The 10,809-nt window shown below is 37.0% G+C and overlaps 1 protein-coding gene across 1 annotated transcript; it reads left to right on the top strand.

Moving 5' to 3' along the window:
• Nucleotides 1-4,307: 4,307 nt before the first annotated feature.
• Nucleotides 4,308-10,809, top strand: LOC103979585 (putative disease resistance RPP13-like protein 1). The gene is made up of 2 exons (XM_065141274.1): nt 4,308-10,030; nt 10,583-10,809. The coding sequence occupies exons 1-2, from the start codon at nt 4,465-4,467 to the stop codon at nt 10,657-10,659; spliced, it is 5,643 nt and encodes a 1,880-aa protein (XP_064997346.1). The 5' UTR covers nt 4,308-4,464; the 3' UTR covers nt 10,660-10,809.

Here is a 10,809-nt window from a genome sequence, read left to right as displayed (position 1 = left end):
ATGTTTTTAGATTTATGACACTTATAGCTTGTATTTTATTAAATTTAAGCTTACAATCCTTGTTGTTGTTATTATTGTTCTAATGGTCTCGTTATAGGATGCTCCTCTTTGTTAACCAAACATTAGGTGAGATATCAAGACTAGGCTAAAATGATATGTCAGATATCTCATGGGTTGACAATTACAACTTAGACTTAAATAACTCATTTGTTATGAGGAAGATGATAAAAGTGATGATGTGTTTGAAAATGGATTGACTGAAGAAAGGTAAAATTGATCCTAATATTTATACTTTATTTGATGTTGTTAGTGAGCAAGCTAGTTTAAGTGAGAATATTATGATAATAATATTGAAGGAATGCTGGTTGAAAACAATGGTAGCCAAGATGATATTTTCTTGTTATATATCATGGTTTATTATAATGAAGATGATAAATTTGCTTCAAATGATCTTTTCATTGGTTAGGTATAAATCATATATATGATTTTTCTAATAAAATTGTGAAGGAGATCTTTTCGAAAATAAATTATGATTATTGTATGATTCATCTTTTAAAAAATATAATGACTGATGTACAAGAAAAAAAATACTATCTGGATTATTGTAAAGCCACTACCATATAGATACATGCAAAAATTTAGCAAAAATTATTTTAAAAAATAGTTTTTATTACATATCTAAAGTTAAGAAGGAGAAATAAGCAACAATATTGTATATCATACTTATAACAAATGGATTGAAAAAATATAAATTAATTACTAAAGTATATTCATGACTTACCTATTACTTATATGATTAAAATGATAAGAAGAAAAATTATCAAATAGTTCTACATTTATTGTCAAGTAGCTCACGAATGAAAATATAGTTTATCAACTATCATATAAGTAAGTTGAAGAAGAAGGGACATGATAATTTTCCTCACACCCACAATGAATTACAAGTGTAGAGATCATATAGTAGCTTTGAGAAAAAAATTATTTGTCATTGTTTTGATATTTATAGAATTTTAGCTCTCATGCCATGGTTACTACTAGGTATAAAAATACTAATTCATTTTCATTTTATGAAAAATATTATATAGTTAAAACATATAATAATACTTACAATGATAAAATATTTTTCACTAAAAGTAAATAACATCGGATATGATAAAAAGATGATTACAACTTATTACTTTGGAGAAACATCATCGTAACACTCCAATTAGTCATATATCAGAGTAAAATTAAGATTAACTTATAAGAGTCTGATGAGTATATTACTATAAACTTTAGCTTAAATATTTTGACTAATTATTTGAGTAAAATAAAATTAATAGATTAGTTAACCTATTAGACCCAGACGTTACAAGTTATAAGGAAAATAAAAGGTAAGAATCGGATCTATATATTTGGCAAGATAAATAAAAAATATTTATAGTACCAATAATATAGACATAATCATTATTAATATAAATTAATATAAAAGTGAGTAACCATATATCTCTATATAGGAATTTGGATTTCAGTGAAATGAAACCTTAAAAATTCAATTTTTTTTACCCTTTTCTTTTTCTTGGCTTATCTAAGTTGAAATCGTAAAGATTTTTTTTTACCAAAAATAACTTTAAATGCGTGGGATAAAGTTCACTAGGGTTTTGAATTTTTTGTTGATACATGAGTTATACTATTTTGAATAGGGTTATATTGCTGTCTAATAAAGGATCAGAAATAATGTAATCATATATAAAAAAAAAACAGTGTATCTTATGTTTTTTCTTTTAAATCACGAAGAGCCATGGCAATACATTATCTAAGTACAAGGTTTTTGAGTCAAAGATTAAACAAAGCATTATTGGACCCAAAATTAAAAAAAATGAACAATTTCAACTTAAGTGGGATAAAAAAACTGTCAATTCACATTTTAAATAAATAAAAAATAAAAAATAATCAATTCACTTCACTTATTATCAAAGTTTAAAGATGATTCAAAAGAAAATTAGTAAAAAAAAGACTTGATTTACCCTAATTTTAGATAGGATTTTTGAAATCAGTGTCATCGAGATCCTATTTTTGAAAAAACTTGTATAAAGTCATTAGAAAAGATTGTCAAAGTAAAATGAAGAAGAAAATGAAACATTAACTGACTCAAAAACCAATAATTTACTAATATCAATCTTAAATTGAATCAAATAATTGTAAATTACTAATTTAAATGAACAAAAAATTGAAAAAGTGGTCAAAATTCACTTTATAACCCATTCTAAATGATATGAGGTAATTCTAGAGTGATTTCTCAAAAAAGAACATTTTTTTCTATTTTGAACTCTTTTAAATTAGGTAGTTTAAGTGAATTCAATCTTTAAAAGGATGAATTCATGTCATCTTACTTTTCTTAGTTAATTTAAACTGAAATTAAAATATGTTTAAGTCAAAAAAATTTTCAATTACATGAAACAAGTATCAGAAGTACATGAGAGAATTCTATGAAGTTTTACATCCTAAGCAATCGATGTAACCACAAATTTTTTTCATTTCTTACCAAACAACAAATTTTTTGTTTTTCACATCAAGCAAGCTAATAAAACATTCACTTTTTTTTCACAAACAAATGGCTGAGATATATTAGAAGGCAGATTTTCTAGATGTACTTTTCCCAAAAGTCTTTTCTGCCATCATAAGCAATCCTTATAATTCTAAATTAAGCATTGTTCGGAGAATATATCAAATCCTAAAATTTTCAACTGTGCAATGCCTATTGAACAGAAATACTTAATAGAAATTTCATATTTTGATAAAATAAAATCTAAGGTGCTCCAAAAAGCATTAGAAAGTGACTAACATGAGATTGCAAAACACAACATGAAAACCCTATGGAAAAGTTATCCAGTTGACTTTGGAAAGATTAGACTTGAGGGTTTTAGAAATATTCTTTATGAGATAATTTGGATTTCGAGAGAGTTTTTTTTAGAAAATTCTTAGTCGAGCAGGCTTGTATACTTTGAGAAGTATTAAAGACAAAGGCAAAAATATAAAGACAAAGACGAAGTCGGCATAATAGGATTGAGAAGAATAATTCATATTGATAGGACATAAAGAATGATTGATCGTGTCAAATCGATTTACCTTGAATTGATTTTTTCTCTAGTTTAATTACTATTTACTTGAGTTATTTTTTTCATAGGGTTATGTTAATGTCAAGGGTATTTGTATTTTATAAAAAAAAAAGTGTTATATCAAAAAGAGAAAACATGAGACACTTCATGTGAGATAAGAAAACATAAGTTTTTTTTTAAAGAACTTACCTAGTAATTTATATTCAAAGTTGAAACTTACATGAAAATTATTTTTCTACGTCCTAAAAAGCATTTAGAGTGTACCATCTATTTTAATAAATATGTATATTATTTTTAACTCTGCAAAAATGCCAAATAGTATGATATATTAAACTATTATAATAAATATTTTATAAATAATTTTTATAAAGAGAACTTAGACAAGGATTCCTTATGGGGGTCTTTTTGTCGAGAAGACTTGCATCTAGAAGTATGAAGATATAAAGAAAAAGATAAAATCGACTCAAGAGGACGTGAAGAAAGAAAGGTTGCATCAAATTGATTCAACTTCAATTGATATGTTTTTGTTTAGTATAATTACTATTGACCCTGGTCATTTTCAGCTAGGTTAATATCAAGAATATTTTTATATTTTATAAAAGAAGGGATATTATATGGAAGAAAAAAATTGGGACACTTCCAAGGAGATAATATAAAATATGATTTTTGTTAAAAAAATTATCTAATAATTTATATTAAAAATTTATATTGATCCCTCTGAAGTTATAATTTTCAACTAAATCATTTTTGTACATCCTTAAAAAAGCATTTATAGTATACCATCTATTTTAGTGGATATTTATTTTATTTTTGACTCTGCACCAACGTTAATATGACATAATAAATTATTATAATAAACATCAAAGAGATAATTTTCTATAAGTCAAGATTCATTTCAACCAATAAAATTAATTCTTGTGTCTACGACCGGAAAACAACTCTTATAAGATTTCACAAGGAGACAAAACTTGTTCTCATATGGTGGAATTCCACGAAAGTAAATTGGTTTCGTGGAATTTGGTGAGATGATTAAAGTGGACAGAAGAAAATTTGGTGGAAATATTCGAAAGTCCTATAGCTCGTTGGATACACACTTCAAGAAAGTGGTGCAGAATTGGTTCAGATAAGTCTAACGAGACAGTTTCCCAGAAGAGGAAATGTGGCCGTGCTGTGTGAGAGTGTTGTGGGTGGCGTTTGACCACGCTCCTCATGTACGGAGGAGCCCCCAAGAATTGATGCTGCCAACCTCGCTTTCGAAGAAGACTTCTTCTTGAGGAGGAGAAGTCCTTGCCGCTGCAAATATCCATCTACTCTGAGAATCCTCTGCCCTTTGTGCTCGGAGAAGAAGGATCAGCCCTGCACTGCGATGTCGTCGTGGATACTAGCAGGCTTGGGATCGCTCGGAGAGGCCTTCATCGGGAGCTTGATAGAAAAGATCAGCGACGATACGATCCCAAGATTGTCGGAGGTGTTCGGAGTCGGAGCTAAGCCCGGAGACGGAACTGACCTCCTCAAGCTGAAGACTACTCTTACCGGGACTAAGCACATCATCGGCAGAGTCGAGAACATGTGGATTAAAGACGAAGACACGAAAAAGCAATTGAAGGAATTGGTGATGGAACTGAAGGACACTGCTTATGACGCTGAGGACTTGCTTGACGAGATCCAGTTCCGGGTTCTGAACAAACAGATGGAGCAACAAGGAGCTCAGGGTGATGAGGCAAGTAACCAATCTTCTTCTTCTTCTTCCGGTCTCTTTCCTTGGAAAAAGATGAAAATTTCGGTTCCTAAATTTACCAGTCGCTTCTTCGGTAGAGAAGATGATGTGAAAAGAGTGAGGGAAAATCAGATGAAGTTAGATAAAATCACTACTTGCATCGAGGATCTCATTACTACATTAGATGCTGATGAGAGACAGATGATAACGTCAGTAGTGCCCCGAACCACCACTTCCTTTCCGCTAGAAACTCAAGTATTCGGACGAGAGGAACAGCTGAATCAACTTCTGGGACTGTTGGTGCAATCTGCCGACGGATCCGGATCTAGCGACAGTGGCATCTCTACCTTAACTATTGTTGGGATCGGAGGGGTCGGAAAGACTACTCTTGCTCAGCAAGCCTACAACCACGAGAGTGTGAAGGACTATTTTCAGCATGAGGTCTGGGTCTGTGTATCATACAACTTCAACGTGGAAAGGCTTACCAAAGAGATCATAGAATCCATAACCGAGAATAAGTGTGATCTCAGCAACCTTGATACACTTCAAGTGGTTCTTAAGAAGAACTTGACCTCAAAAAGGTTCCTGCTTGTCCTCGACGATGTGTGGAACGAGGACAGTCTGAAATGGGAAAGATTTTGTGCACCATTGAGGTACGGAGAACCAGGAAGCAAGATTTTGGTTACAACTCGCTCTAAAAAGATTGCAGAAATGGTTGGCAATCCGATCCCTCTAGGAGGTCTGGATGAAGCCAGCTATTGGAAATTGTTCAAGAAATGCGCATTTGGTTCCGAAGACGCCGGTGAATTTCCACAGCTAGAAGCCATAGCAAAGAAGATCGCTGGCAGGTTGAAGGGGTTGCCACTTGCGGCAAGGACGGTAGGCGGGTTGTTGAAGGTGCAGATGAACGAGAAGCACTGGAGAAACATCGCAGGGAGTGAAATATGGCAACTACCGCAAGACGAAGAGGGTGTCCTGCCAGTCCTACAACTGAGTTATCGATGTCTTCCCACACACCTTAAGCGGTGCTTTGTTTTTTGTTCCCTGTTCCCCGAAGATTGTCGATTTTATGAACCAGACTTGATTCGGCTTTGGATGGCAGAAGGCTACGTTGCTCAAGACAATATGACGCTTGAGGCTGTAGGAAGTGGTTACTTCCGTGAGTTAGTGAACAGGTCTTTCTTTCAGGAAGCTCATTGGGGATCGGCATATGTGATGCATGATCTCATACACGATCTTGCTCAATTTATTTCAGAGGGAGAGTTTTGCAGGATCGATGATGATGAGTCGAAAGAGATCCCTAATACGATTCGTCATCTGTCGGCAACATTAACCGATAAAACTAAGTTAATAGAGTTCTCCTGTTATGAGAAATTACGGACCCTCATGATCAATTATAAAAGTCATTGGTATGGCATTGGAGTCGAGGGCTCTTTGTTCCTTCGGTTTGAAAGATTAAAAAACATTCGAGTGTTGATATTACAGAGGTGTGGCTTGCGGGAGTTGCCTGAGACAATTGGTGGCTCGATACACCTCCGCTACCTTGACATATCCCACAACTTTTACTTTAGGAGGCTGCCGGAGTCATTATGTGGTCTTTACAATTTGCGAGTACTGGATCTGTGGGGCTGTGAACTACAGAGTTTCCCGCACGGCATGAGTAAGTTGATCAACTTGATGCATCTTAATGCAGAAGACAAAATAATTTCCGAGATAAATGATGTTGGGAAGCTGACTTCTCTTCAAGGACTGTGTTCATTTAAAGTACTCAAGGATCAGGGACACGAGGTTGCCCAATTAGGCGGTCTGAAACAACTTCATGGACAACTTCGAATTACCAACCTCGAGAACGTTGAGAGTAAACAAAAAGCAGGCATGGCTAATCTGAACAACAAACAGTACCTTGATGAACTAGTCTTAGAATGGACATCAGATGATGGCTCCAGTTTGGACGGCAATGAATTAGTTGTGTCGGAGGAGGTACTTGAAGGTCTCCAACCACATCAGGCTCTCAAACGTTTGACGATCAGAGGGTACATTGGTGTCAGATCACCCAGTTGGCTGCAGACACAATTGTTAGCGAACCTGATAACTCTTGATCTATACAACTGCAAAGCATGGGAGGATATTTCATGTATTGGACAGCTACAGAATCTCAAGAAACTTTACGTGAAGGGAATGCCTGCAGTGAAACAAATAAGTCATGGATTAAGTACAGAGAGCAAGTTCTTGCCTAATCTGGAAGAGCTAGTGCTGGAGAACATGGTGGCATTGGAGGAACTCCCGAGTCTTGGACTACTGCCGTGTCTTAAGGTACTTCGCATCGATCAAATGTCAACAATGACGAAGGTGGGCCACGGGTTCTTTGGTTATAGAGATCAAGGCAAGTGTTTTCCTTGCTTGGAGGAGCTCAGGTTCAGCGGCATGCCAAAATGGGAAGAGTGGTCTTGGGCTGAAGGTCGAGAGCTGTTTCCCTGCTTGCGAAAACTTGAGATTATATGGTGCCCGAGGCTTAAGAGGATGCCTCCCCTCCCTCCTTCACTTAAATCACTGTCATTATGTGAAGTCGGGACGATCGAAGTTCCAAGATTATGGGCAGAAATCGATGGAAGTAGTAGCAGTATGACCGTTTCAGAATTGAAATTATATAGTCTTGAAAAGGTCGTGCTGGAGGACATCCCAGAATGTGAGGGACTCCCTTGTCTTGGACAACTGCCGAGTCTCAAGGTTCTTCGCATCGAGAGAATGCCAGCAGTGAAGATGGTGGGCGATGGATTCTTTGGTTCTAGAGATGAAAGCAAGTGTTTTCCTAGCTTGGAGGAGCTCACGTTCAGGGACATGCCACAATGGGAAGAGTGGTCTTGGGCTGATGGCCGAAAGCTATTTCCCTGTTTGCGAAAACTTGAAATTGAAAGATGCCCAAGGCTTAAGAGGATGCCTCCCCTCCCTACTTCAGTCGAGTCACTGTCATTATGTCAAGTCGGGTTGACAGAAGTTCCAAGATTGTGGGAAGAAATCGATGGAAGTAGCAGCGGTATGACCGTTTCAGAATTGAAAATATATAGTCTTGAAGAGATCAAGCTGGAGGACATCCCAGAATGTGAGGAACTCCCTTGTATTGGTCAACTGCCGAGTCTCAAGGTTCTTCGCATCCAGAGAATGCCAGCAGTGAAGAAGGTGGGTTATGGATTTTTTGGTTCTAGAGACGAAAGCAAGTGTTTTCCTAGCTTGGAGGAGCTCACGTTCAGGGACATGCCACAATGGGAAGAGTGGTCTTGGGCTGATGGCCGACAGCTGTTTCCCTGCTTGCGAAATCTTGACATTGTAAGATGCCCGAGGCTTAAGAGGATGCCTCCCCTCCCTCCTTCAGTTGAGTCACTGTCATTATGTCAAGTCGGGTTTACAGAAGTTGCAAGATTGTGGGAAGAAATCGATGGAAGTAGCAACAGTATGACTGTTTCAGAATTGAAAATATATAGTCATGAAGAGATCAAGCTAGAGGACATCCCAGAATGTGAGGAACTCCCTTGTCTTGGGCAACTGCCGAGTCTCGAGGTTCTTCGCATCGAGAGAATGACAGCAATGAAGAAGGTGGGCGATGGATTCTTTGGTTCTAGAGACCAAGGCAAGTGTTTTCCTAGCTTGGAGGAGCTCACGTTCAGGGACATGCCACAATGGGAAGAGTGGTCTTGGGCTGATGGCCGTCAGCTGTTTCCCTGCTTGCGAAAACTTCAAATTGAAAGATGCCCGAGGCTTAAGAGGATGCCTCCCCTCCCTCCTTCAGTTAAGTCACTGTCATTATGTCAAGTCGGATTGACAGAAGTACCAAGATTGTGGGAAGAAATCGATGAAAGTAGCAGCAGTATGACTGTTTCAGAATTGAAAATATATAGTCTTGAAGAGATTAAGCTGGAGGACATCCCAGAATGTGAGAGACTCCCTTGTCTTGGTCAACTCCCGAGTCTCAAGGTTCTTCGCATCCAGAGAATGCCAGCAGTGAAGAAGGTGGGCGATGGATTCTTTGGTTCTAGAGACCATGGCAAGTGTTTTCCTAGCTTGGAAGTGCTCACGTTCATCAACATGCCAGAATGGGAAGAGTGGTCTTGGGCTGATGGCCGACAGCTGTTTCCCCGCTTGCGAAATCTTGAAATTAAAAGATGCCCGAGGCTCAAGAGGTTGCCTCCCCTCCCTCCTTCACTTGAAACATTAGAAATAGATGAAGTCGGATTGACAGAACTGCCAGGGTTATGGGAAGGAATCCATGGAGGCGGCAGTTGCATAACTGCTTCTCTTTCAACATTGAGAATACGAAAATGTCCAAATCTAAGAAATCTGGAAGAGGGGTTGCTATCGCACAGCTTACCAAATATCCGTTACATTGAGATTGCGGAATGTGCGGAACTCAAGTGGCAACCGGTGAAGGGGTTTAAAGAACTCACCTCCCTTGCGGCATTGTCAATCTGCAGTTGCCCGAATCTCATGGGTATGACGCGAGATTGGGCAATTGACATCCTCCTCCCTCCCTCAATCGAGGAACTAGTGCTGTCTGACTGTGGGAATCTGGGAAAATTGCTACCGGGCTGCCTGCACAACTTGACCTCACTCACTCGATTGGAAATAGGCGACTGCCCGTCCATAGAATCTCTTCCAGAAACGTCGCTGCTTCACCTGAAACGACTTCAATCTCTGAGCATTTGGCACTGTGATGAGTTGAGATCAATAGACGGGTTGCGAGTTCTGGAATCCCTCAGAGAATTGACCATCAAATTATGTCCCAAGCTGTTGCTGAATGAAGGGAATGAGCAAGTGGAGGGTTCGTCGGTAACTGAATTATACATCGACGACACAGCCCTGTTCAAACTATCGCTCTTAAGAAGGACACTTCCATCCGTCCATGCTCTCACAATCTCAAACTTTCCTCGAGCGACGATGTCTGATGAGGAGGAGCAGTTGTTGCGAAGCCTCGCAGCTCTCAAATGGCTAGAATTCGAGGATTGCAAGAATCTACAATCGCTACCGAGAGAGTTGCATGTCCTTCCCTCCCTCCGGCTTCTAGCAATAATTGGATGTCCGGAGATTCAGGCGCTACCTGAGAAGGGGCTTCCGACGTCCCTCAGCAATCTACATTTCGAAGACTGCCATCCGAGGCTGACGGAGCAGCTGCAAAAGCACTTGGCCGAGATTAAGAGCTCGGGTCGATTGGCGATACGTGAAGGTACATCACATCCAACCATTTCTTCTCCTTATCGATACCATTGGTTTTTCGTTGTTTTCGGTTGCTTTTCTTTTCGAGTCTCTGACACCACTCCGTAATAGCTAGATTTTGTTACCCAAGAACATAAAACTCAATACAAGACTTAGTAAGGGTTTAATTGTAAAACGTGCATTTTATTTCTCTACAATGAATCCTCAACTATATTTATTTTTTTATGACTAGTTAATGACATTTTTTTAAACTATAATGATTTATGATGTGATATATGATTTTAGTTGTATTATGCTTTTATAATGAAAGTATATTTAAATATATGTTGCTTGAAAAAAAAAGTATGATAAGCAATTTATTTAGCATTTAAAATACATATAAATTTTAATTTTTGTAAATTATATATAAACAAAAAATTGATATTTATGTATGTTTTAGAATGCATGCATCGAAATGTTTAAATGATTCTTATGTTTAAAAAAATACTTAATTATGATAAATTTTGTTTGTATGTGAGTTACAATGTTTTCTTTGCTCATATAATTTTTTTTTAATTTTCAGATACATGGAGTAGCTTGGGTTATGGTTTTAAGAAGCTTGCAAGATGGAAGTTACGTCAAACAGCATTGCACTTTTAGATTTCTTTGTATATGTGCTATTTGGATTTGAATATTATGAATTTTTAAGGAGTTATTGAATTTGTCGTATGTGTTGTGAGTGGATTGATTGTAAATTGAAATATGTAATAAATATTATATGAAAATTATTTGTTTAGATTTTTCATCTTA

The sequence above is a fragment of the Musa acuminata genome, chromosome BXJ3-3, assembly GCF_036884655.1.
Source record: "Musa acuminata AAA Group cultivar baxijiao chromosome BXJ3-3, Cavendish_Baxijiao_AAA, whole genome shotgun sequence".
Lineage (NCBI taxonomy): Eukaryota > Viridiplantae > Streptophyta > Magnoliopsida > Zingiberales > Musaceae > Musa > Musa acuminata.
Note: the sequence above shows the minus strand (reverse complement) of the source record. Positions and strands in the feature narration are given on the sequence as shown.

Excerpts from the sequence above, each read along its gene's own strand:
- LOC103979585 (XM_065141274.1), top strand. The coding sequence starts at position 4,465 with ATGTCGTCGTGGATACTAGCAGGCTTGGGATCGCTCGGAGAGGCCTTC. Across the intron at positions 10,031-10,582 it reads TCGATTGGCGATACGTGAAG|ATACATGGAGTAGCTTGGGT; the intron begins GTACATCACATC and ends TTTAATTTTCAG.